Here is a 27,523-nt window from a genome sequence, read left to right on the forward strand (position 1 = left end):
GAGAAGGGGAAGCGGCGGCGGCTCCGTGGGCCCGGGGTCGGGGCGGTGACTGCAGCAGCAGCGGCGGCGGCGGCGGCGGGAGGAGAAGGGGAAGGAGAAGGGGAAGGAGAAGGAGAAGGAGAAGGAGAAGGGGAAGGGGAAGGGGCTCCGAGGGCCCGGGCGAGACCAGGCCATGGTTTTCCTGCAGTGTTTCCCGCCCCCGGCCGAGGGCGTGCGGCTGCAACAGCCCGAGATCGCGGCCGTGATGGACGGACTGGGCCTGGGCACCGGCACCCTGTACATCGCCGAGAGGTGAGGCCCAGCCCGGGACCCGGCCCGGGGAGAGAGGGGGGAGGGTGTAACGGGGGGAATATTGGAGGGTGAGGGAGTTGAAGAGGGGAGAGGAGGGAGAGTCAATGACATAGAAACACAGACAATAGGTGCAGGAGTGTAGAGGCCATTCGGCCCTTCGAGCCAGCACCGCCATTCAATGTGATCATGGCTGATCATCTCCAATCAGTACCCCGTTCCTGCCTTCTCTCCATATCCCCTGACTCCGCTATCTTTAAGAGCCCTATCTAGCTCTCTCTTGAAAGTATCCAGAGAACCGGCCCTCCACCGCCCTCTCCATCGCTGCAACTCTACCGCTGTTCTCTTGGTCCCCAGCGATGGTGGAGTGCCAACCAACCCCAGTCAGTGCTGCGTGTTCATAGGTTCTAGGAGCAGAATTAAGCCATTCGGCCCATCAAGTCTACTCCGCCATTCAATCATGGCTGATTTATCTCCCACTCAACCCCATTCTCCTGCCTTCACCCTATAACCCCGACACCCGTAATAAGTTAAAATCCGTCGATCTCCGCTGTAAAAATATCCATTAATTTAGCCCCCACAGTCGTCTTTTTCACATTAATTCCACAGATTCACCACCCTTCTGCGAATCCGTGTCCCGCTCACACGTTGACCCGCTCTCTCTCGGCGTATGCGCGGTTCGTACAAGCGCTTCGGCCAGCTCGGAGCCTGAGGGCAAAGCGGCTAAGTGCCTCGATCCTGCAGTCTGCTGACTCTGCAGCTCATGAACAATAGCCGCAATGTGAAAGGGAAAAGTGGACGATTGTTTTTGCTAAAAGTTGGATTCTCGCTCGGCGGTTCAGCTCATGTTCCCTGGGCTTGTCGTAAAACTCCAGCAATAGACATAAGAAGCTGGAGTAACTCAGTGGGTCAGGCAGCATGTCTGGAGAAAAAGAATAGATGACGTTTCGAGTCGAGACCCTTCTTCAGACGGAGAGTCAGGGGAAAGGGAAAAGAGAGCTATATAGAAGGCACATAGGACAAATGAATGAATGACCGAGGATCTGGCATGAAGGAGGAACTGAAGGAAATTCACATTAGTCATGAAATGTTGTTGTAAACTGTTGGGACTGAAGACAGATAAATCCCCAGGTGGTCTGATGGTCTGCATCCCAATGAACTCAAGGAGGTGGCTCTAGAAATCGTGGATACATTGGTGATCTTTGGTGTTCTATAGACTCCGGATCAGTTCCTGTGGTCTGGCGGGTAGCTAATGTGACCTCAATGTTTAAGAAAGGAGGGAGAGAGAAAACAGGGAATTATTGACCAGTTAGCCTGACATCGGAGGTGGGGAAGATGCTGGAGTCAATCATAAAAGATGAAATAGCCGCGCATTTGGAAAGCAGTGACGGGATCGGTGAAAGTCAGCATGGATTTGTGAAGGGGAAATCATGCTTGAGCAATCTTCTGGAATTATTGAGGATGCAACGTAGAATGGATAAGGGAGATCCATTGGATGTGGTGTATCTGGACTTTCAAAAAGCCTTTGACAAGGTCCCACACAAAATATTAGTGCAAAATTAGAGCACATGGCATTGGGGGTAGGGTATTGACAGGATCGAGAACTGGCTGGCAGACAGGAAACAAAGAGTAGGAATTAACGGGTTCTTTTCAGAATGGCAGGCAGTGACTAGTGGGGTACCGCAAGGCTCAGTGCCAGGATCCCAGCTATTTACAATATATATTAACGATTTAGACAAAATAATTAAACGTAACATCTCCAAGTTTGCGGATGGCACAAAGCTGAGTGGCAGTGTGAGCTGCGAGGAGGATGCTATGAGGCTGCAGGGTGACTTGGATAGGTTGGGCGAGTGGGCAGATGCAGTATAATGTGGATAAATGTGAGCTTTGGTGGCAAGAACGGTGTTGGCTCAGAGCTGAATGGCCTACTCCTGCACCCATTTTCCATGTTTCTATGATATGGCTGATGTTTTATATCCTTCTGGTTTAAACCAGCATCTGCAGTTCCTTCCTACACACGTCCACTAATCATGCTATGTGCAGTACTCATGGAGTTTCATGATTTAGACCAAACTGCCGAGACAAGGTAAAATACTTACAGCCCAGTGGCGCAAAGCTAAAGCCAACTGCCTATATTAACCTCCCAATAGAAAGCATCCAGCTGGATTATAACCCACTGCTACACATTCTCCCCATGACCATGTGGGTTTCCTCCCTCATCCCAAAAGACGATGAATTTACTTCCTGTAACTTGCCTCTAGTGTGCAGGGAGTGGATGAGAAAGTGGGATAACATAGAACTGGTGTGAAGAGGTGATGGATGGTCGACATGTGCTCAGTGAGCAAAGGATCTATTTCCATGCTGTATCTCTAAACTAAACAAGAAGTGAGGGGGGGGGGAGGATTATTGGTCGAAGCTCCTGGGGTAGCAGTTACGTGGGCAAACAAGATGCTGGAATAGCTCAGCGGGCCAGGCAACATGTCTGGAGAAAAAGGATGGGTGACGTCTCGGGTCGGGACCCTTCTTCAGCCCTTTCTACACAGTTCTTCCTGTTCCCTGACTATCGGCTGCATGTGGGTTGTTGCATCAAAATTCCACTGGCATTTTCGCCACCCATGTTCATTTGCTTCCTCCGAGACAGCCCATCGTTGAAGCTTTGGCTTTGATCCCAGGCAGTGTGGGAAGAACTCTCCATCCTTTGTGTGACCCGGCGACGTGGCAGAGCCTTTGCCAACGTTACTTTTAAATTGGGGGGTTGATTCTGTCGATGCTATCATTTGCTCCGATGATTTCATTCATCAACGGGCTAGGGTGTTGCTGGCATCGACATGAAGCTTCACTTGGATACAAGGCTGTCACAGAGTTGTGTGCTCATGTACAGTATGATTTGACCCAGCTGACAGAGTTGTATAAACTGCATTAGAATCAGTACCAACTGTGTGTAGAAAAGTAATTCCCCTATTGTTAGATACATGTGGCAAAACGGTACCATTCAATTCTGCGTGGCAGGTCAGGCAGCATCTGTGGAGGGAAATGGGCAGTCAACATTTCTGGCACTTCATAAGAGTCATTGGCTCTTTGTTTCTTTCCATTTTTCAGGCAGAGATCGATAGATTCTTGCTGAAGAAAGGTCTCGACCCTAAATGTCACCTATTCCTTCGCTCCATAGATGCTGCCTCACTCGCTGAGTTTCTCCAGCATTTTTGTCTACCTTTAGATTCTTGCTTAGTATGTGTGTCAGGGCTTAAGGGGAGAAGGCAGGAGAATGGGGTTTGGTGGGAGAGCTAGATCAGCCATGATTGAATGGCGGAGTAGACGATGGGCCGAATGGCCTAATTCTGCTCCTATTGCCTACGACCTTTTTGTAGTCCTCACAACTGTTGGGATTAAATCTGAACGATAATAATATAATAATAATAATCTTATTTATATAGCACATTTTTAGTCAACTTGCATTGACCCCAAAGTGCTTCACATAATTACATTACATTTACACACAGGCAACTCTCTCCATTGATTAGGCACTTGAATCCTGGCAAATCCTCGTAAATCTTCACTGCACTCTTTCTAACTTAATGACATCCCTCCTATAGCATGGAATGTTTCTGTTTTCATGCCATTTGTTCATTCATATCTGTATCTTGTTTTGCCTTGCAGCCGACTATCTTGGTTTGATGGATCTGGTATGGGATTCTCCCTGGAATATCCGACCATCAGTTTACACGCGGTGTCCCGAGACGTGACGGTTTATCCACAGGAGCACCTGTATGTGATGGTGAATGCCAAGCTGGGGGGTGAGTCAGTGTGTGACCCGAAACGTCAACCATTCCTTCTCTCCATAGATGCTGCCTCACCCACTGAGTTTACTCCAGCATTTTATGTCTACCTTCATTCTAGGAAGTGTTCGGTGCTGGTTTTAGGTTTTGGTATCCATAGTTTTAAACATTTAAAATGTAGAGTCATAGAATCATACAGCATAGAAAAATGCATTAGGCAGCCAAACTTGCCCACGCAAATCTAGTATTTCTTCACTTACACTAGGCCCATCTAATGATTTTGGCCCCTATATCCCTCTAAATCTTTTTGCCATGCCACATATATCTGTATCTATTTTTGCCTTGAAGCTGCAGATGCTGGAGAAATCGAATTATGGGACAAAAAAATGGGATAAACAGAGCGGGTGAGGCAGCATCTATGGAGTGAAGTTTCGGGTGACGTTTCGGGTCGAGACCCTTCAGACTGATGTGGGGTCTGAAGAAGGGTCTCAACCCGAATTGTCACCTATTCCTTCACTCCATAGATGCTTGCCATAGAGGGAGTGCAGAGAAGGTTCAGAAGGTTCACCAGACTGATTCCTGGGATGTCAGGACTGTCTTATGAAGAAAGACTGGGTAGACTTGGTTTATACTCTCTAGAATTTAGGAGAGTGAGAGGGGATCTTATAGAAACTTACAAAATTCTTAAGGGGTTGGACAGGCTAGATGCAGGAAGATTGTTCCCGATGTTGGGGAAGTCCAGGACAAGGGGTCACAGCTTAAGGATAAGGGGGAAATCCTTTAAAACCGAGATGAGAAAATTTTTTTAAACACAGAGAGTGGTGAATCTCTGGAACTCTCTGCCACAGAGGGTAGTTGAGGCCAGTTCATTGCTATATTTAAGAGGGAGTTAGATGTGGCCCTTGTGGCTAAGGGGATCAGGGGGTATGGAGAGAAGTTTCGGGTGACTGAGTTGGGGATCGAGACCCTTCAGTATGATGTGGGGTGCAGAAGAAAGGTCCTAATGACCCGAATCCTCACCTATTTCTATGTTTCTCCAAAACAAAGTGCTGCTGAAGTTCAAAAGATGTCTATGAGAGTTTCAGAGTTCTGTTTATTGTCACGTTTACCCGGGGTACATTGAAAAGCTTTTGTTGCATGCTAACCAGTCGGCGGAAAGCCACCAGTCGGGAGCAAGTTATGAGATCGGGAAACACTGGTGGTGCTAGTTTAATTGATTGACATCTCTGCATGTGACAGACGGGAGTAAAGAAGGAAACATGGAAGAAAAGGCATCAGATGGAGAGGAGGCAGAGGAAGATGAAGACGCCAGCCCCATCACCGAAGTTCGCTTTGTACCGGTGGACAAAACAGCACGTGAGTACCAGGTCTGATGTAAATGCTGTCAGTAGCTCCGTTCCCTCCTGCGTTCGCCCCATAACAGTTGATGGGCCCTTACGCCGACCATTGATCACCCGTTCACACTAGTCTGTGTTATCCCACTTTCACATCCACACCTTAATCTAGGGGCACTTTCCCAGGGCCATTGACCTAAAACCCACACGCATTTTAACGATGTGGGAGGAAACCCACCCACACAAAGAGAGTGTGAAACTCCACAAACACAGTGGATGGGCTAGTTTAATTGATCCACATCTCTGTGTGCACAGACTCAGAGTAAAGAACGTACCTTTAGGAAAGAGAAGGAGGATTTTTTCTTTCACCAGATGGAGGTGAATCTGTGGAAGATGATTGCCACAGACAGCTGTGGAGGCCAAGTCATTGGGTATTTTTAAAGACAAGATTGACAGATTCTTGAATAGTGAGGGGTTATGGGGAGAAGGCAGGAGAATGGGGGTCCTATGGGAAACAATGAGATAGATCAGCTAATGGCAGAGTAGACTCGATGGGCCAAATGGCTTAATTCCGCTCCTGTGTCATATGGTCTACCAGTTGTGCCGGAGTGACAATACGTGCAGGAGTAGGCCATTCAGCCCATCGAGCCAACTCCGCCATTCACTGTGATCACGGCTGATCATCCACAATCAGTACCCCAAAGAGAGTTCCTGCCTCCTGCAACATTGTTCCCGATGTTGGGGAAGTCCAGGACAAGGGGTCACAGCTTAAGAATAAGGGGGAAATCCTTTAAAACTGAGATGAGAAGAACTTTTTTCACACAGAGAGTGGTGAATCTCTGGAATCTCTGCCACAGAGGGTAGCTGTGGAGGCCAGTTCATTGGCTATTTTAAAGACAGTTAGATGTGACAGATTGTGGCCATAGGGATCAGGGGTATGGAGAGAAGGCAGGAGACGGGATACTATGAGTTGGATGATCATAGATGATCATATAATGGCGGAGTAGACTCGATGGGCAAATGGCTTACTCCTGCACCTAATTTCTATGGTCTATGTTTTGTGCCTCTCTGTACAATATGATCCCCTTAGCCATTTGGCCTTTCGAGCCAGCACCGCCATTCAATGTGATCATTGCCGATCATCCACAATCAGTACCCCGTCCCTGCCTTCTCCCCATATCCCTTGACTCCGTTATCTTTAAGAGCCCTATCTAGCTCTCTCTTGAAAGTATCCAGAGAATTGCCCCCCACGCTGCCTTCTGAGGCAGAGAATTCCACAGATTCACAACTCTGAGTGAAAAGGTTTTTCCTCATCTCTGTTTTAAATACCCTACCCCTTATTCTTAAACCCTGGTTCTGGACTCCCCCAACACCGGGAATACGTTTCCTGCCTCTAGCGTGTCCAATCCCTTAATAATCTTATATATTCCAATAAGATTCCCTCTCATCCTTTTAAATTCCAGTGAATACAAGCCCAGCCGCACCATTCTTTCAACATGGCAGTCCCGCCATCGGGAATGAACCTACGTTGCACTCAATGTCCAGAATTAACCTTGTGAAACTACGCTGCTCTCCTTCAATAGCAAGAATGTCCTTCCTCAAATTTCCAGGCCAGAATTACACACAATACACCATGTGTGGTCTCATTAGGGCCCTGTACGACTGCAGAAGGATGTGCAGAAGTGTTGCTAGTTTCCCCCAGCCAAAACGCTGGAGGTTCACCTCCTCTTAAGACGAGTCCTTTGCTGCCGGTTTATGCTGCCTGCCTGCCGTTCCTTCACAGTGGACCAGATGTTCACCGCCATGTGCGATTGCCAGGCCTTGCACCCGGACCCCGACGACTCGGACTCGGAGAACGACTTTGAGGAGGACGATGAGGAGGGAGAGGAGTATGATGTTGAGGCACACGGTGGGTGAACGCTCCTTCCTTTGCTTCACAATTATTTGGGCAAAAATGTCACTTTCCTGTTTAAAGGTCGTATGCCACTTCCAACCCTGTCGGATCTTGGCACCTGTGCCTACCATTAGGATCGAGGTATATTCTCGTCACGTGTAGATGGACATAAAATGCTGGAATAACTCAGAGGGACGCGGAGCATCTCTGGAGAGAAGGAATGGGCGACTTCTTCAGACATCTCAACCTGAAACGTCACCTGTTCCTTATCTCCAGAGATGCTGCCTGCCCCACTGAGTTACTTCAGCATTCTGTGCCTTTCTTCGATTTAAACCAGCTTCTGCAGTTCCTTCCTACAGCTTTTGTCACGTCAGGTAGAGCCATCGAGTCACACAGCACGGAAACAGGCTCTTCAGCTCAACTTGTCCATGCCAATTAAGATGTCCCATCTACTCTAGTCCCACCGTTTGGCCCATATCCCTCTAAACCTTTCTCATCCATGTACCCATCCAAATGTCTTTTAAATGTTGTATCGGTACAATCAAAAGCTTTGTTTTGCTTGCTATCTGATCAAATCAGTTAATACCATACATAAACTGTATCAAGTCAAACTCAGGTATAATGGGTGGAGACCCGGTTTTAATTACCACCAGGGGGCACTGCACGATTGGCAGCCCTGCCAACTGTGTCCGTTTTTTCATCTTTTTTTTGTTATTTTTAGTGTGTCTTAAAAGTTTGTGTAAATGTTCTCTGGTTTGTTTTACGTGGGGGGGGGACTTTTTTTTCAGTCTCTTACCTTGCCAGAGATGTGATTGGTTTTCTGGTCGTATATCCGGTCGCTCTGCGGCCTCACATCATAGAAACATAGAAAATAGGTGCAGGAGTAGGCCATTCAGCCCTTCGAGCCTGCACCGCCATTCAATATGATCATGGCTGATCATCCAACTCAGTATCCTGTACCTGCCTTCTCTCCATACCCTCTGATCCCTTTAGCCACAAGGGCCACATCTAACTCCATCTTAAATATAGCCAATGAACTGGCCTCGACTACCCTCTGAGGCAGAGAGTTCCAGAGATTCACCTCTCTCTGTGTGAAAAAAGTTCTTCTCATCTCGGTTTTAAAGGATTTCCCCCTTATCCTTAAGCTGTGACCCCTTGTCCTGGACTTCCCCAACATCGGGAACAATCTTCCTGCATCCAGCCTGTCCAACCCCTTAAGAATTTTGTAAGTTTCTATAAGATCCCCTCTCAATCTCCTAAATTCTAGAGAGTATAAACCAAGTCTATCCAGTCTTTCTTCATAAGACAGTCCTGACATCCCAGGAATCAGTCTGGTGAACCTTCTCTGCACTCCCTCCATGGCAATAATGTCCTTCCTCAGATTTGGAGACCAAAACTGTACGCAATACTCCAGGTGTGGTCTCACCAAGACCCTGTACAACTGCAGTAGAACCTCCCTGCTCCTATACTCAAATCCTTTTGCTATGAAAGCTGACATCGAAGTAGCTGGCGGCCTTGCCTTGCTCGGGACTGACTTTGAGTCCCTCCGCGGGGTGTGGACTTAACACCGGAGCTGACCCCTTGCCTGGGATCGCTCCAACCGCGGCCTGCGGACTTTAACAACGAGAGCTCGCGTTCACGGGAGAGGCCGAGTCGGGAGCTCCAACGACGAGGAAGGTTTGACCGATGCAGGAGCTGATCACCTCGTCGCGGAGGCCTGCCAACGGCTACGGGAGTAAGATCGTCCCGACAACGGAAGGCTAAAGGCACACGATTGCTGGAGGACAAAAAAGGGAAGAGAATGAACTTTTTTTTCGCCTTTCCATCACAGTGAGGAATGTGGAGGAGTCACTGTGGTGGATGTTTATGTTAAAATATATTTTGTGTGTTCCGTTGCTTTTTATTTGTATGACTGTATGGCAAATGGAATTCCTCGTATGTGGCAAAACATACTTGGCTAATAAAGTATTGTATTGATCCTGGCCTCAGGTGTTATCTGTGTAGAAGTGTGCACATTCTCCCTGTGACCGAGTGGGTTTCCTCCGGGTGCTCCGGTTTTCTCCTTCCCAAAGACATGCGGGGGTTTTTTAGGTTAATTGGCCTCTGTAAAATTGGCCCGAGTGTGTGGGGAGTGGATGTGAAAGTGGGATAGCATCGAACTAATGTGCGAAGGGGTGATCGATGATCGCCATGTTCTAGGTTAGCCATGTATGTAAACTAAAAAAGATTTAGAGGGATCTGGGCCAAACGTGGAAAAATAGGACATGTGTAGATGGGGCATCTTGTTTGAGCCAGAGGGTCTGTTTTGTTCCATATGACTGTTGGAGAGTGGTGCTGGTATGATGATCGATCTCACTAAACAGTGGTGCAGGCTGGGCTTACATTATCTAAGTGGTCCCTAGTTGTAATACTTCAAAGGGATTTAATTAATTTTGGTTGAATCGTGGATATTTTGGTTTCAACCACCAGAGGGCAGTAGCTGAGCAAACGTTGCCAACCTCTCCCTTGCAATACATTTCCAGGACTTAGTTTAGTTTTGAGATACCAGCGTGGCAACAGGCCTTCAGCCCACCAAGACCATGACGACCAGCAATCACCCGCGCCATTGTTCAGTCCTGCTCTTCAGTGACAATTTACAGAAGCCAATTTTAAGCCACAAACCTGCACTTCTTTGGAATGCGGGGGGAAACCGGAGCACCCGGAGAAAACCCACGCAGTCACGGGGAGAACGTACAAACTCCATGTGGACAGCACCCGTGTTCGGGATCAAACCTGGGAGCTGTAAGGCAGCAACTCTACCGCTGTGCCACCGTGCCGCCCTGTGGCTTATTGCATTAATTGAAAGATACAGCATGAATAAGGGCGGTGGGGTGTCAAATGGGATAGTGGAGGATGGAGTTAAAGGGAAAGGGTTTCTTAAATGTGTGAGCGTAGAGACAGAGGGGTGTAAAATGAGGGTAGAAGCAATAGGTAGCAAGGTGAAAAGTAAAAGTGGCAGGCAGACAAAACCAGGGCAAAAATCAAAAAGGGCCACTTTTCAACATAATTGTATAAGGGGTAAGAGTGTTGTAAAAACAAGCCTGAAGGCTTTGTGTCTCAATGCAAGGAGCATTCGTAATAAGGTGGATGAGTTGAATGTGCAGATAGCTATTAATGACTATGATATAGTTGGGATCACGGAGACATGGCTCCAGGGTGACCATGGCTGGGAGCTGAACATCCAGGGATATTCAATATTCAGGAGGGATAGAGAGAAAGGAAAAGGAGGTGGGGTAGCGTTGCTGGTTAGAGAGGAGATTAATGCAATGGAAAGGAAGGACATTAGTTTGGAGGATGTGGAATCGGTATGGGTAGAGCTGTGAAACATTATGGGGCAGAAAACACTGGTGGGTGTTGTGTACAGGCCACCTAACAGTAGTAGTGAAGTTGGAGATGGTATCAAACAGGAAATTAGAAATGCGTGCGACAAAGGCAAAACAGTTATAATGGGTGACTTCAATCTACATATAGATTGGGTGAATCAAATTGGCAGGGGTGCTGAGGAAGAGGATTTCTTGGAAAGTATGCGGGATAGTTATCTAAATCAACATGTAGAGGAACCAACGCGAGAGCAGGCTATTTTAGACTGGGTATTGAGTAATGAGGAAGGGTTAGTTAGCAGTTTTGTTGTACGTGCCCCCTTGGGCAAGAGTGACCATAATATGGTTGAGTTCTTCATTAGGATGGAGAGTGACATTGTTAATTCAGAAACAATGGTTCTGAACTTAAAGAAAGGTAACTTTGAGGGTATGAGACGTGAATTGGCCAAGATTGACTGGCAATTAATTCTAAAAGGGTTGACGGTGGATATGCAATGGAAGACATTTAAAGACTGCATGGATGAACTACAAAAATTGTTCATTCCAGTTTGGCAAAAGAATAAATCAGGGAAGGTAGTGCATCCGTGGATAACAAGGGAAATCAGGGATAGTATCAAAGCGAAGGATGATGCGTACAAATTAGCCAGAAAAAGCAGCATACCAGAGGACTGGGAGAAATTCAGAGACCAGCAGGGGAGGACAAAGGGCTTAATTAGGAAAGGAAAAATAGATTATGAAAGAAAACTGGCAGGGAACATAAAAACTGAATGCAAAAGTTTTTATAGATATGTGAAAAGAAAGATTAGTTAAAACAAATGTAGGTCCCTTGCAGTCAGAAACAGGTGAGTTGATCATGGGGAACAAGGATATGGCGGACCAATTGAATAACTACTTTGGTTCCGTCTTCACTAAGGAAGACATAAATAATCTGCCGGAAATAGCAGTGGACCGCGGGTCAAAGGAGTTGGAGGAATTGAGTGAAATCCAGGTTAGTCGGGAAGTGGTGTTGGGTAAATTTAATGGATTAAAGGCCGATAAACCCCCAGGGCCAGATAGGCTGCAACCCAGAGTACTTAAGGAAGTAGCTCCAGAAATAGTGGATGCATTAGTAATAATCTTTCAAAACTCTTTAGATTCTGGAGTAGTTCCTGAGGATTGGCAGGTAGCAAACGTAACCCCACTTTTTAAGAAGGGAGGGAGAGAGAAAACGGGGAATTACAGACCAGTTAGTCTAACATCGGTAGTGGGGAAACTGTTAGAGTCGGTTATTAAAGATGGGATAGCAGCACATTTGGAAAGTGGTGAAATCATTGGACAAAGTCAGCATGGATTTACGAAAGATAAATCATGTCTGACGTATCTTATAGAATTTTTCGAGGATGTAACTAATAGCGTGGATAGGGGAGAACCAGTGGATGTGGTGTATCTGGACTTCCAGAAGGCTTTCGACAAGGTCCCACATAAGAGATTAGTATACAAACTTAAAGCACACGGCATTGGGGGTTCAGTATTGATGTGGATAGAGAACTGGCTGGCAAACAGGAAGCAAAGAGTAGGAGTAAACGGGTCCTTTTCACAATGGCAGGCAGTGACTAGTGGGGTACCGCAAGGCTCAGTGCCAGCTATTTACAATATATATTAATGATTTGGATGAGGGAATTGAAGGCAATATCTCCAAGTTTGCGGATGACACTAAGCTGGGGGGCAGTGTTAGCTGTGAGGAGGATGCTAGGAGACTGCAAGGTGACTTGGATAGGCTGGGTGAGTGGGCAAATGTTTGGCAGATGCAGTATAATGTGGATAAATGTGAGGTTATCCATTTTGGTGGCAAAAACGGGAAAGCAGACTGTTATCTAAATGGTGGCCGACTAGGAAAAGGGGAGATGCAACGAGACCTGGGTGTCATGGTACACCAGTCATTGAAAGTAGGCATGCAGGTGCAGCAGGCAGTGAAGAAAGCGAATGGTATGTTAGCTTTCATAGCAAAAGGATTTGAGTATAGGAGCAGGGAGGTTCTACTGCAGTTGTACAGGGTCTTGGTGAGACCACACCTGGAGTATTGCGTAGTTTTGGTCTCCAAATCTGAGGAAGGACATTATTGCCAAAGAAGGAGTGCAGAGAAGGTTCACCAGACTGATTCCTGGGATGTCAGGACTGTCTTATGAAGAAAGACTGGATAGACTTGGTTTATACTCTCTAGAATTTAGGAGATTGAGAGGGGATCTTATAGAAACTTACAAAATTCTTAAGGGGTTGGACAGGCTAGATGGGGTCACAGCTTAAGGATAAGGGGGAAATCCTTTAAAACCGAGATGAGAATAACTTTTTTCACACAGAGAGTGGTGAATCTCTGGAACTCTGCCACAGAGGGTAGTCGAGGCCAGTTCATTGGCTATATTTAAGAGGGAGTTAGATGTGGCCCTTGTGGCTAAGGGGATCAGAGGATATGGAGAGAAGGCAGGTGCGGGATGCTGAGTTGGATGATCAGCCATGATCATATTGAATGACGGTGCAGGCTCGAAGGGCCGAATGGCCTACTCCTGCACCTAATTTCTATGTTTCTATGAAACAGGCCTTTATGCCCACCAAGTCCCTGCAGTGCCCTGGAACGTGATTGGTGAGGGGAGGCGGTTTTGATAGGCAAATAGTTGGACAGAGATGAAAAGATCAAATGTGAGAGATAAGGTAGGAAAGGGAAGGTGGGAGGGAGAAATGAGTGCACAGGAGTGGGGGTTTGTAGGTTAAGTTGCCTATATATTTGGAGTTTTCAATGTTCCTACCCTCAGAGTAACATTGATTGCCTTAGCGCCAGAGATCCAGGTTCAATCCTGACAACAGGTGCCATCTGTGCGGAGTTGGTATATTCTTCCCCCGTGATCACGTGGGTATTCCCAGGGTGCTCCAGTTTCTTCTCACATTCTAAAGACATGCAGGTTTGTTAGGTTAATTAGTTTCTGTAAATTGTCCCTAGTGTGTAAGGTAGAACTAGTGTACAGGGCGATTGTTGGTTGGCGCAGACTCGGTGGGCCGAAGGTCTTGTTTCTGCACTATACTCTCTAAACTGGACAAACAATGCCTGTGGTGGTTCCTGAGTAGGATTGCCAACTTTCTCACTCCCAAATACGGGACAAATTCCCCGACGGCAATTTGTTGAAAGACTCGGCCGTGGCTGAGTGAATGATGAGTTGGCCCGGGTGCTGGACTGCACACAAAGCCCAGCCTGCGGGCCAGCTGAGGAGTTTTGACCATGAGAAGGAGGGGTGGCGGTGGTGTCGGCGGTAAGCAAAGGCCCGAAGGTTGGACAGCTGGCCGGGCTGCCCACCGACGGGGCCACGGGCGAGGCGCTGCTGCTGCTGCTGCTGCTGCTGCTGCACTCCATGGGCTGCACTACGTCGGGACGGGTGAGGCGGGGCTGGATGCTTCGACCAGACAGTCCCCTCGACCCGAATAGTAGCGGTCAAATACGGGACAAGGGCGGTCCTGTACGGGACAAACCAATTTAGCCCAATATACGGCTAATACTGGACAGTTGGCAACCCTATTCCTGAGTCACCCAGTGGGAAGCTGGATAGGTTCTGAACTCTGTATAGGAAGGAACTGCAGATGCTAGTTTACACCAAAGATAGGCACAAAATGCTGGAGTAACTCAGCATCTCTATAGAGAAGGCATGGGTGACGTTTTAGGCCAAGTGTGAAGAGGGGTCTCAATGCTAAACATCAAACCCATTCCTACTCCCCAGTGCGCTGCCTGTCCAGTTACTGGGGCATTTTGTGTCTATCTTTGGGTGTTCTGATCTAGTCACTTCTCGGGCTGTGTGTTGTTGGGACGGGAAAGATGGTTTAGTTCTGGATCACCCTGGCCATCTGGGCTCTGTGGACTGTTCTGGAGTGGGGCCGCCAAGTTTGCAGCTAAACCTCCCTTCCATGGACTCCATCTATACCTCACGCTGCCTCGGCAAGGCCAGCAGCTTAATCAAGGACGAGTCGCACCCCGGTCACTCCCTCTTCTCCCATCAGGCAAAAGGTACAGAAGTGTGAAAACGCACAACTCCAAATTCAGGGATAGTTTCTTCCCAGATGTTATCAGGTAACTGAACCATCCGCTCACAACCAGAGAGCAGTGCTGAACTACTATCTACCTCGTTGGTGTCCTTGATCAACTTTGCTAGCTTTACCTTGCACTAAACGTTATTCCCTTATCATGTATCTGTACACTGTAAATGGCTTGATTGTAATCATGTATTGTCTTTCTACTGACTGGTTAGCATGCAACAAAAACGTTTTACTGTAGCTCGTTACATGTGGCAATAGAATGAACTGAATGGAACCTGTTTTAAACCTCATCATCCTTCCTCCCCAACAGAGCGAGGCCAGGGAGACATCCCGTCCTTCTGCACCTACGACGAAGCTTTCTCCCGCCTGAACCCGGAGGGACACGCCACCCTGCAGAGGCTGGAGGGCATGCTGGCCCAGTCGGTCAGCCAGCAGCCCTTCCACATGGCCGGAGTGCGGACGGACGACTCGGCCGCCGACAACGAAGGTGAGGAGAGCTCCTCGCAACGGTGTAGTGGGCGACACGGTGGCGTAGCGGTAGAGTTACTGCCTTACAGTGCCAGATCTCCCCGTGACCGTGTAAGTTTACTCCGAGATCTCCCACACTCCCAAGAGCGTACAGGTTTGTGGGTTAATAAGCTAGTAAAAAATGTTAAATTGTCCCTACTGTGCGGGGATCGCTGGTCGGCACGGACTCGGTGGGCCAAAGGGCCTGTTTCTGCGCTGTATGTCTAAATTAAATAAGCAACTGTAGCTCCTCTGGTAAGACAGCAGCTTAGCGCTGCGCCACTGTGTCGGTCTCCCAGGTTATATCATACACAAGTACAATCAAACCATACACAAGTCCAGCAGGTTGCGCAAAGGGAAATATACCACAGTGCAGAAAAAGACACAAAGTGCTGGAGTAACTCAGCGGTTACTGGAGGCAGCATCTCTGGACAACATGGATAGGTGACAATTTTTGTGAGGATCCGAAACGTTATGATTCGAAATGTCACCCATCCGTGTTCTCCCGAGATACTGCCTAACCCGTTGAGTTACTCCAGGATTTTGTGTGTTTTTTTTTTTTTTTGTTAACCAGCATCTGCAGTTCCCTGTGTTACCAGAGTGCATGAGAAGGGTCTCGACCAGAAACATCACCCATCCCTCTCCAGAAATGCCACCTGTCCCGCTGAGTAACTCCAGCATTTTGTGTCTATCTAGGGTATAGCATTATCAAGTTACACCATTACAAAGTGCAGATTCTATTTTTAAAGGTGCACTAGCCGCAATGAGGTAGGTTGGAAGATTGGGGCTACAGTTGTAGCACAGTTACTCTGTAACTCTAACGGCCTGTAACTTCTCTCTGCAGATGGGATGGAGGTAGATGCCACGCATGTGGAGGCTGGGCAGTTTGACGATGCTGATGTTGATCACTGGTAAAAGCTACTAAACTCACCTTAACTCTTGTCTACCACACCTCTTTGCAATGGACTGGCTGTTTCTTCCCTGCCCACGTTCCAGCTGTAAAGTTTCACAGTAAAAGATTGAATGCCCTTTAGACTTTAGTGATACAGTGCAGAAACGGGCCCTTCAGCCTTCCGAGCCCATGCCAGCCAGCCTTTACACTAGCACTATCCTACACACTAGGGTCAATTTACAATTTTTACTACAGCCAATTAACCTATGAACCTGCATGTCTTTGGAGTGAGGGAGGAAACAGGAGCGCCTGGAGAAAACCCACATGGTCACGGAGGGCGTACAAACTCCGTACAGACAGCACCCGTAGTCAGGATAGAACCCGGAGCCCTGACGCTGGAAGGCAGCAAGCACTACCGCTGCGCCATCCCCATAATGATATGGTTTTCAGTGAGATAGACACAAAAAGCTGCAGTAACTCCGCCGGTCCGGCAGCATCTCTGGAGAACTTGGATAGCTGATGCTTCGGGTTAAGTATTCCCAGCAGTTTTTTGCTTTTCTTTTTAAAATGACAAAGGAAAATGATAAAAGAAAAATCGTAAAGGCTTCTTGGTAACGGAGGAGAGGATGATATGCAAGCCTAGATTCATATTCTTCCCGTTACCTAAAATAGATCTACCCTGCTGTAGCTGTTGAAGTTGCTCTAAGCAAGCACTAGGAATGTACAGCGGGTCATGCAGCATCTGTGGAGACAGGCCAGGCCAGGCCAGGCCAGGCTAGGCTGCAACTCCAACCTAGTGCTGCCGCCAGGGAAACAGGCCTTTATTGCTAAATTAAGACACTACATTTGTAACAACTTTGACCTGCACCAGGAACGTGATGACTTTTGTGTACTGCCTCAGTGTCATCTATTCTTGTACTTAAGTATGATTGTGCCAATGGAGACTAAGATTGTTCCTTAATTGTATGCAAAAAAAAAGTGTACTTCATTCGTACCTAGGTACAGGTGAGTGGTTTAATTGAACCATTAAAGTAGCATGGTCTTAAGGACCTATGCCACTTGGCGATTTATTTCCGTGACTGCCGGCATCATTGACTGACGTATCAGGTCACCGAAAAATTTGCAGCGTGACGATGTTTTTTTCAAGTGTCGCAACATTTTTTTTGTCGCCGATGGATTTTGAAATGTTCAAAATCGTTTGGTGACACTGATATGACGCCGGCTGTTGCCGAAAAAATAGCCAAGTGGGACAGGCCCTTTAGTTGTTTGACTAGACCAGAGTGCTGTTGCTGTAGTGTTTATTAAGGAACTGCAGATGCTGGAAAATCGAAGGTACACAAAAAAGCTGGAGAAACTCAGCGGGTGCAGCAGCATCTATGGAGCGTCTGAAGAAGGGTTTCGGCCCAAAACGTTGCCTTTTTCGTTCGCTCCATAGATGCTGCTGCACCCGCTGAGTTTCTCCAGCTTTTTTGTGTACCTGCTGTTGCTGTAGGTCTGGGGAGCTGAGGAGAGAAGTGCATTGGCGGTTGGAACAGAGCTGACGGTACTGGATCAGTGACCAGAGAGGATTTGCCGCTGAGCACGGTACTGTTGGTGGATAATTTACTGGGGTAGGGGGGGGTTTAGTTTAATTTAACATTGTCACGTGTACCGAGGTACAATAAAACCCTTTAACCTGCAGGCTATTCAGTCAACAAAAAGACTACATAAAAACGGCGTGGCCTAAAATGGTGTGTCGAGTAGGAATCGTTTTTGTTTGTATGGCTGTAGAAACAGAGTTTGTTTGAGCCGCACTGAGGTTCAAATGACAATAAATATTATATTGTATTGTAAGCAGTCCACAGTATTCAAATAAAGGGTACAACATTTAGTGCAAGGATATAACATTGTAGTTTAGAGATACAGCATGGAAACAGGCCTTTCAACCCATCGAGTCCTCTGTATACTATCCCTATCCTACACTCCAGGGACAATTTAATTTTTTTGCCGAAGCCAATTAACCTACAACCCAGTACATCATTGGGGTGTGGGAGGAAACTGGAGCACCCGGAGAAAAACCCAACCCGTTCACATGCAGAATGTACGACTTACAGACAGCACCCGTTGTCAGAATCGAACCCGGGTCTCTGGCGCGGTAAGGCAGCAATTCTACAACTGTGTGCCACCCTCAGCTTAGTCTAGTTTATTGTCATGTGTATACCGAGGTACAGTGAAAAGCTTTTGTGGCATGCTAACCAGTCAGTGGAAAGGCAATACATGATTACAGTCGAACCATCCACAGTGTACAGATGCAGGATAATGGGAATAACGTTTAGTGTAAGATATAAAGTCCGATTAAAGATATTCTGAGGGTCTCCAACGAGGTAGATAGCTCAGGATTGCTCTCTAGAGTTGATAGAACCAGTCACCTGATAATAGCTGGGAAGACATTTATTATTGTCATGTGTACCGAGGTAGAGTGAAAAGATTTTGCTTGCGTGCTATCCAGTCAAAGAAAAGACTCAATGAACACGATAGTGCACAAAGGGTAACGGGTATAATGTTTAATGCAGAGATATAACATTGTAGTTCAACAAAGTTGAATAAAGATAATTCAAAGGTCTCCGATGGGGCAGATGTCAGGTCAGAAAGTCTCTCTAACTGATGAGGACGGTTCAGTTGCCAGATAACAGCTGGGAAGAAACTGGCCCTGAATCTGGAGGTGCACATTTTGAAACTGCTATACCTTTTGCCAGATGGGAGAGGGGATAGGTCAGGGACAGTTGCCCCCGCCACAGGTACCATGTAATCCCATGCTACCTGCTCCATGGTCGGCGACTAAACCGTCTCCCCCACCTGGTTTGCCAGGTGTGGAGGGGGCTGTGGACCCCCAGCAGGACCAAAAACAAGACCTGTCAAAGGGCGGATGAGCTCCTAGCGAGCCAACGGCCATCCACACTTCAGTAGAAGTTGCGATCACTGTCGTACACGGCATTGTAAAGAACGATGATAAAACACACACACACCAACATCCTATACTTCCAGTGGCGGAAGCCCGCAGGAACTGGAGGACAGAGATGTGTGGTGCGTCTGTCATCGTTCCCATTGGAAACCAGCACCACTGCGTCGCTAATGTTTTCAACGATGACGAGGGGATAAGAGGGAATGACTGGATGTGAGACTGGTCCTTGATTATGCTGGTGGTCTTGCCGAGGCAGCGTGAGGTATAGATGGAATCGACGGAAGGGAGGTTGGTTTGCGTGATGGCCTGGGCTACATCCACAACTCTGCAATTTCTTAAAGTCTTGGATGGAGCTGTTCCCAAACCGTGCTGTGATACGGGGAGGGAGGTAGGTTGGATGCACCAGACTTTGCGGTGCTTCTTGCCCACGTAGCCTCAGAAGTAATTGAAACCTTCACGACGTGCGTGACAAATCAGGTTTATCTGAGTTAGCGCTCATTAAGATGGAAAAGCAAAGGTCATTTGAAACATTTTATCAGGATTTATTTGAGTTATTCAGTGGTATATAAGGTTCAATAGTACTTTATTGTCACACGTAACTATGCAGTGAAATGCTTTGGTTTCCACACTGTCCAGTAAAATCATATACATAAGCACAATGAGAGGGCTATGTGCTATGTACAAGAGTGTAACTTCGAGGGTGTTGCCAGGACTCGAGGGTCTGAGCTAGGGAGAGGTTGAGCAGACTGGGACTATTTCTGGGAGCGCAGGAGAGTGAGGGGTGATCTTATAGAGGTGTATAAAATCATGAGAGGAATAGATCAGGTAGATGCACAGTCCCTTGCCCAGAGTAGGGGATTCGAGAACCAGAGGATAAAGGGCAAAAGATTTAATAGGAATCTGAGGGGTAATGTTTTCATACAAAGGTTGGTGGGTGCATGGAACGAGGAGATAGTTGAGGGAGGGATTAATGCAATATTTAAGAAACAATTAAGACAGGTACATGGGTAGGGCAGGTGTAAAGGATATGGGCCAAACGCAGGCAGGTGGGGCTAGTGAGGATGAGGCATGTTGGGCCGAAGGGCCTGTTTGCACGCTGTATGATTATGATTGTTGTGAAAAAATAATAGTGAAAGTTGTTAGTCTGTTTTTCATGCTGGTGTAGACCTGCAGCTCTCCATTATTTCTTACAGATGTAATATTTAGGAATATTTGACGGGTATCAGTTATTCCTTGGCTGTAAAGTTTCAATAAGGATTAAACTCCAAGGCCGTGAGTGGGCTGGGTAAAGCTGCACTCCTCTGATCTCCACCCTGTCGGAAGAACTTTGTGTTCTGTCATTTAAATCTCCTTCAACATTAATCTCATCAATACACTACAATACAATCATACTTTATTAGCCAATTATGCAACATACAAGGAATTTAATTTACCAAGTCATACAGACAAATAAAAAGCAACAGAACACATAAAATATATTTTAACATCAACATCCACCACAGTGACTCCTCCACAACCCTCACTGTGATGGATGACGAAAAAAAAAGTTCATTCTCTTCCCTTCTTTGTTCTCCCGCTGTTGAGGGCCTCGAGCCTTCCGTTGACGGGACGATATTACTCCCGTAGCCGGCGGGCGAGCCCTCCATATCGGGATCATCAGCTCCTGCATCGGGGGGGGGGAGATATCAGATCCCCGCGCCGGCCAGCGATCGGACACCAGGTCGTGGCTGGTCGAACCTCTGCACCGTTGGAGCTTCCCAACACAGTCTCGATACCAGGACAGAGCAACTATATTGGACGTAATTTCCCTGTAAACCTCGGGAATCTGTTTGATACAATGAAAGTCCTGAATAGAGTGGATATTGGGGAGGATGTTTCCAGAAGTGGGAGAGACTAGGGCCAGAGGGTGCAGCCTCAGAATAAAATGGCGTACCTTTTGAATGGAGATGAGGTGGTGAATGAGACAGCTGGAAAACAGAAATTGCGTGACCATGTGATCGATGGTTGGCTCACCTCACTGTTTCTATGCCATGTCTCAATTCAATCAACCACTGTATAAGTCTTGCCTATTTTAAGTGTCATTGGCAATTGGAAAGCAAACGGGCTGACGTCTCAAGCTACTGTTATTGTTCACATGTGAGATTTGGCCGGCTGCTTCCAAATACACTGAACTCACTGCCTGACGTGAGAGGAGTGGGGCCCATTGGCCCACCAAGCACCCGTTTACACTACTATTTAACCTTCCCGCATTCAGTCAGCTCTCCAAAGATTTTACTACTCAATCTACAATAGCCGGTAACCTACCGAACAATATGGGAGGAAACCAGAGCACCTGCAGGAAACCCACACCGTGCAGTGTGCAGTTTGCACGTTCTCCTTGTGACCACACGGCACTGGAGGTCATACATGATCTGAGTTGCTGGTGCAGTAAGGCAGTAGCTTTATCATAAGGTGATAAAGAATAGGAATAGAATTAGGCCATTCGGCCCATCAAGTCTACTCCGCCATTCAATCATGGCTGATCTATCTCTCCCTCCTAACCTCATTCTCCTGCCCTCCCCATAACCTCTGACACCTGTACTAATCGAGAATCTATCTACCTCTGCCTTAAAAATATCTACTGACTTGACCTCCACAGCCTTCAGTGCCAAAGAATTCCAGAGATTCGCCACCCTCTGACTAAATAAATTTCTCCTCGTCTTTCTTCCTAAAAGAACGTCCTTTAATTCTGAGGCTGTAACCTCTATTCCTACTCTCCCACTAGTGCAAACATCCTCTCTACAACCGCACTCTCCAAGCCTATCAGCCTAGTTACATAGAAACATAGACAATGGGTGCAGGAGGAGGCCATTCGGCCCTTGGAGCCAGCACCGCCATTCATTGTGATCATGGGTGATCATCCCAAATCAATAACCCGTGCCTACCTTCTCCCCATATGCCTTGACTCCACTAGCCCCTAGAGCTCTATCCAACTCTCTCTTAAATCCGTCCAGTGATTTGGCCTCCACTACCCTCTGTGGCAGGGAATTCCACAAATTCACAACTCTGGGTGAAAAGTTTTTTTTCGCACCTCAGTCTTAAATGGCCTCCCCTTTATTCTAAGACTGTTCTTTTAGGTTTAGAGGTACGGCATGGAAACAGGCCCTTCAGCCCATCAAGGATGCATTGATGTCATACTACATACGCATCCATTCCATACACACTAGAGGCAATTTTACAGAGGCCAATTAACCGCAGGTCTTTTATATGGGGGAGAAACTCTGAACATGTGGAGGAAACCCGCATAGTCACAGGGAGAGAGTGCAAACTCCACACTGCATGGAGGTCAAAATTGAACCCAGGTCTCTGGATACAGTGAGGCAGCAGCTCTACCAGCTATGACTTGGTAACTGTCCACACAGTACATTTTTGGCCCTGATCCTTGGACTCTCCTGGCTTGAAATAGTTACTCAGTATTTAAACATTTCTGCTTCACTGATTCGAGTGTGTTACGATTCAACAAAGTGGAACGATTAATTTACGTGGCTCGCTTGACCTATTTTATCTACCCGTTCTCTTAACTTGTTTTCCCTCAGTTTAGATTTTGTTTAGTGATACAGCCTGGAAAAAGGCCCTCGGCCCACTGAATCCGTGCCAACCAACGATCACCAGCTCTATCCTAGACACTAGAGACAATTTACAGAGTCCACTTAGCCTGCAACCCTGCTCATTTGTGGTGTGGGAGGAAACTGAAGCACCCCTGGTGACAAAAAACCACACGGTCACAGGGGCAACGTACAAACTCCGTACAAACAGCACCCCTAGTCAGGATCGAACCTGGGTCTCTGGTGCTGTGGGGCAGCAACACTACCACTGAGACACTGCCGCCCTAATTCCTATAAGAATGCGTTGACTAGATTAATATGTTTAGTTTTATAATGCCCACCCCAACTTGGGGCATAATTTTAAATATTGCTTTGGTAGCTCTGGATGGCAAAGCCATTCACTGTACCTCAGTACATGTGGCAAACTAAACTGAAGTGAAGAGAGTAGTTTCAGACGAGTCTTAAGGTGCCTGATGCAAAATGTTGTCTATCCAGTTCCCTCCACAGATGCTACCTGACCCGCTGGATTCATGTTCATAGGTTGTAGGAGCAGAATTAGGCTGTTTGGCCCATCAAGTCGACTCTGCCATTTAATCATGGCTGATCTATCTTTCCTTCTCATCTATCTAAAGATCCGTCCTTTTATTCGGAGGCGATGGTCTCTGGCCCTAGACTCTCCCACTAATGGAAACATCTTCTCCATATCCACTCTATCCTGGCCTTCAGAGCAATTTGTCCAGCACTTTGTATTTATCCTCTTTCCGATGTGTGTTATTAGTACCAATATGTGTACTGGATGTTCTCCCTCCCCCTTCAGAATGTTCTGTACCTGATCAGAGACATTCTGATCCTGGCGCCAGTGAGCTAAAGGATCATTCTGTAGTTCTGCCCTTGCCACAGAAGTCAGTTTGTCATGCAGCAGGAAAAAAATCACTAAACATTCCAGTGGGCAGCGCAGCTAGTAGAGCCGCTGCATCGGGTGCTGTTTGTGTGGAGTTTGCATGTTCTCCCTGTGACTGCGTGAGTTTCCTCAGGGTTCCACCCACATCCCAAAGACGTGCGGCTTTGTAGGTTAATTGGCTCTATGTAAATCGCACCTAGTGTGTAGGAAGTGGATTTGAAGTGGGATAACATAGAACTAGCGTGAACCGGTGATCAATGGTCGGCGTGGATCGAAGGGCCTGCTTCCACGCTATACCTCTAAATCTAAAACTATTTTCAATATCTTGGCTGCTCCACCAATGAGTTGTTACAGTTCCAATAGCTCCATCAGTCTGACAGGAGTTGCAGTTGGAATCATTGTGAATGTCCGCCATCTCCCACATCCTATATTTCACACAGTCCCTACCAAATCCTACTGTGGTCATTCCTTCTCCTCCTCCTCCCCACTCGCATTGTGTAGAAGGTACAGAAGCTTGCAAGCGCACCACCACACTCGGACTTCTGAACAGTTCTTTAATTAACCAGGGCACTGTCTGATTCACCTCTAGCTCATAGTGGGTATTGGAACTGATGTGCTGAGAACTACAATCTATCTCTCCCTTTGCTCTACCTATTGTAGGAGTTTGGTGTATTTATGTGTCGTATTATGTGATCTGAGTGGGCAGCACGCAAGGTGACAAATCATAAACCTAAACCAAGCAGCATACCCATTGCCCTCACTCCCATATCCTTTAGCTCCATGACGTTTACTAGAAAGAGGTGGCAGGAAAAAAATCTTCCTCTATTCACTCTCATCACTTTGTCCTCAACAGATCCGCTAACAATAACCAGCTCTGCTCTACTTGCCTCTCTTGCACCTCTCACTTGCCCACCATCCCCTAGGTGCCTCTAGTCCTGCTGCTGCCTTCAGGGTTTTGACAGTAAAGAGGTAAAGCAGTGTTGAGTCTGAAACTTTGCCTATCCTTTTCCTCCAGAGATGCTGCCTGACTCCAGTTACTCCAACACTTTGTGTCTATCTTTGGAAAAGCAAGAATGCCAGTTCTTGGCTAAGGTCCCTCTCATTCTCAAGTACAGAGCTGTTGGGCAAAATAAATTACACCCCACTACTGGAAGGATGTAGAGTCTTTGGAAATGGTGCAGAGCAGATTTACCAGAACAATGCCTGGATTGGAGGGGATTTGATATTCCAAAGGACAGACTCTGGAATGCAAAAAGGTCACATGAATGTATGGTATGGATAGGATAGACAAACAGAACCTTTCTCCCAGGATAGAAAAATCAAATACTAGAGGGCATAGCTTTGAGGTAAGCGGGGCAAAGTTTAAAGGAGATGTGCGGGACAAGTGTTTTTACAGAGTGTAGTAAGTGCATGGAACGTGCTGTCAAGGGTAGTGGAGACAGATATTATAAATGGAGAGATATGGATTATGTGCATGTAGAGGCATTGTGCTATGTTACGTTCTATCTGCTCATTGAAAAACAGAATCTTTTTTAAAATGTACTCAAATGTTTCTTAACCTGATCTTCCATTTATCTTGCAGACACGCCTTGATAATTGACTGACAAAATCTACATTTCGAATGGTCAACCTAACAGAAACTTTTAATAATTAACATCGGAGGAAAACAAAAACAAAAACAGCCACCTAACCTGTTGAAATGTAATGTGTGTTCTGTACTGACCACCGACCCATGTCCCTACGTGTAACTGTGGCACGCAATGCTTAGTACAGTATAATGCTGTTTCCTTTTAGTGTACGTTTTGTACCACGGAGTTTTGCAAGATTAGGGTGTTGAGTAAAGCCTATTTCTATTTTGTACTCTAGTGTGGATACTCTGGTCTCAATGGCTTTCAGATCTCCTTCTGGGGAGGGTTTGAGCCCACGGGCAATCCCAATACGTTTGTAACAAGTTTTCTGATTTGTGCTTTTCTTTTTGCCAAGCAACTGGTGACCAATATTTTGTTTAGAAGTTATTTTAAAGCTGAAATGTTAACCTGATGACAATTAAAATTAATTGGTTGACAACCATCATGTGTGCATCAAACTTCTGTTTTTGGAGAAAACTTGTACTTTCCCCAGAGATGAAGGCAAGTTAAAGTTTTATTATTTCAAATTCCTGTTTTTTGTCAGGCAATGTCTGACATTCGCAAAGCAATTCCCAAGAGCCATCCATCCATCAGGACAACACAGTGCAGCGTTTAGTGCCGCAGCCTCACAGTTCCTGAGACGCTGGTTCAATCCTGACCTTGGGTGCTGTTTCGTAGGTTTATTATTGTCATTTAACTGAGATGTAGTGGAAAAACTTGTTCGCCGGCATTCCAGGCAAATCATACCTCACATGGGTGCAAGAGAGAGAGAAAACAAATGCAAAATAGCTTCACAGCTACAGAGAAAACGTAGTTTAGAATAAAATGCAAGAGGTAGAGCAGGAGATCAAGAATTCTTTATTCCTTGAGTACAAGGCATTCTCCCTGTGACCATGTTGGTTTCCTCTGGCATCCCACACACGGGCCAGTTGGGAGCTGAATTGGCCACGGTGAACTATCTTTGGCCTAGATTAACAATAAATCAAAGAAGCTTGTGCCCTCGAATTACAGTATTTCAGGGAAAGAAGGAGAAGGGGAATTGGATCTAATGAGATTGTTCCCCTGTGAGAAACGATAGTAAGAATGGGCTGAATGGACTGCTGCCACAAGTTAAAAGGTACGATGGCAGTAAATTATTTCACAGAGAGGGAAGAAGGGTCAGAGAGGGTGATGTTCTTGGCTCGTTAACGGCAGAAGAATAGTTAACAAAGCAGCACATATTCAAATAATGCCATAAAACTTCCACAACGGCATCATTTTTCTGTTGCTGCCTTTAAACATCAGTCTTTAGGGCTGATGTAAGAACCCAGTGGAGACTCACTAATTATCTGAAATGACAACATACTCTGCATACATTTCACACCACAAAATATACGACTGCAACAAGGTAATGGGAGGGAACGTTATAATACATGCCTATTCCTTCTGTTAGACATTGCTCTTAAATACAGTGTGTGACAGTCAAATTACTATCAAAATAAAACTGGAACGGCAACACCATTTCTGCAAAGTTTTAGCCTGGGTTCAGTGAATTGTACTCAGGAGATGCTGGGTACAAAGGGTCACTGCAGAGGATGTCGCAATGCAAAACGTCAGCTACCCATGTCCTCGATAAAGCAGTCTGAAAAAGGGTCCTGAACCACAACGTCACCTCAGATTCAGATTCAACTGTCATTGTCATTGTATAGTACAGAGACAACGAAATGCAGTTAGCATCTCCCTGGAAGAGCGACATAGAATATGATTTCAATAAATAAATCTATTTACATGCATACAGTCATAGTGTTTTGCCTGTGGGAGGAGTGTCCGGGGGGGGGGGGTTGATTGGCAGTCACCGAGGTACATTGTTGAGTAGTGTGACAGCTGCAGGGAAGAAGCTGTTCCTGGACCTGTTGGTCCGGCAACGGAGAGACCTGTAGCGCCTCCCGGATGGTAGGAGGGTAAACAGTCCATGGTTGGGGTGAGAGCCGTCCTTGACGATGCTGAGCGCCCTTCGCAGACAGCGCTTGCTTTGGACAGACTCAATGGAGGGGAGTGAGGAACCGGTGATGCGTTGGGCAATTTTCACCACCCTCTGCAGTGCTTTCTGGTCGGAGACAGAGCAGTTGCCGTACCATACTGTGATACAGTTGGTAAGGATGCTCTCGATGGTGCAGCGGTAGAAGTTCACCAGAATCTGAGGAGACAGATGGACCTTCTTCAGTCTCCTCAGGAAGAAGGGACGCTGGTGAGCCTTCTTTTTTATTTTATTTTTTATTTTTTTTATTTTAACCTTTATTTAACCAGGAGAAGTCTCATTAAGATTAAAAATCTCTTTTACAAGAGAGTCCTGGCCAAGACAGGCAGCAGCACAGTTCCACAGTTAC

The 27,523-nt window shown here is 46.6% G+C and overlaps 1 protein-coding gene across 3 annotated transcripts; it reads left to right on the plus strand.

The window, feature by feature from the left end:
- Position 1: 1 nt before the first annotated feature.
- On the plus strand, positions 2–25,599 carry clns1a (chloride channel, nucleotide-sensitive, 1A). 3 transcript variants are annotated; one of them, XM_055664825.1, is made up of 7 exons: positions 8–291; positions 3,946–4,082; positions 5,304–5,420; positions 7,182–7,307; positions 15,015–15,191; positions 16,056–16,122; positions 25,112–25,599. In XM_055664825.1, coding segments are annotated over exons 1-7 (744 nt in total). In that variant the 5' UTR covers positions 8–172; the 3' UTR covers positions 25,113–25,599. The 3 variants fall into 3 exon arrangements, with proteins under 3 accessions (XP_055520799.1, XP_055520801.1, XP_055520800.1); XM_055664824.1 differs by lacking the exon at positions 25,112–25,599 and having other exon boundaries at positions 2–291; positions 16,056–16,126; XM_055664826.1 differs by lacking the exon at positions 16,056–16,122 and having other exon boundaries at positions 3–291.
- The last annotated feature ends 1,924 nt before the right edge of the window (positions 25,600–27,523 follow it).

The sequence above is a fragment of the Leucoraja erinacea genome, chromosome 45 (assembly GCF_028641065.1).
Source record: "Leucoraja erinacea ecotype New England chromosome 45, Leri_hhj_1, whole genome shotgun sequence".
NCBI lineage: Eukaryota > Metazoa > Chordata > Chondrichthyes > Rajiformes > Rajidae > Leucoraja > Leucoraja erinaceus.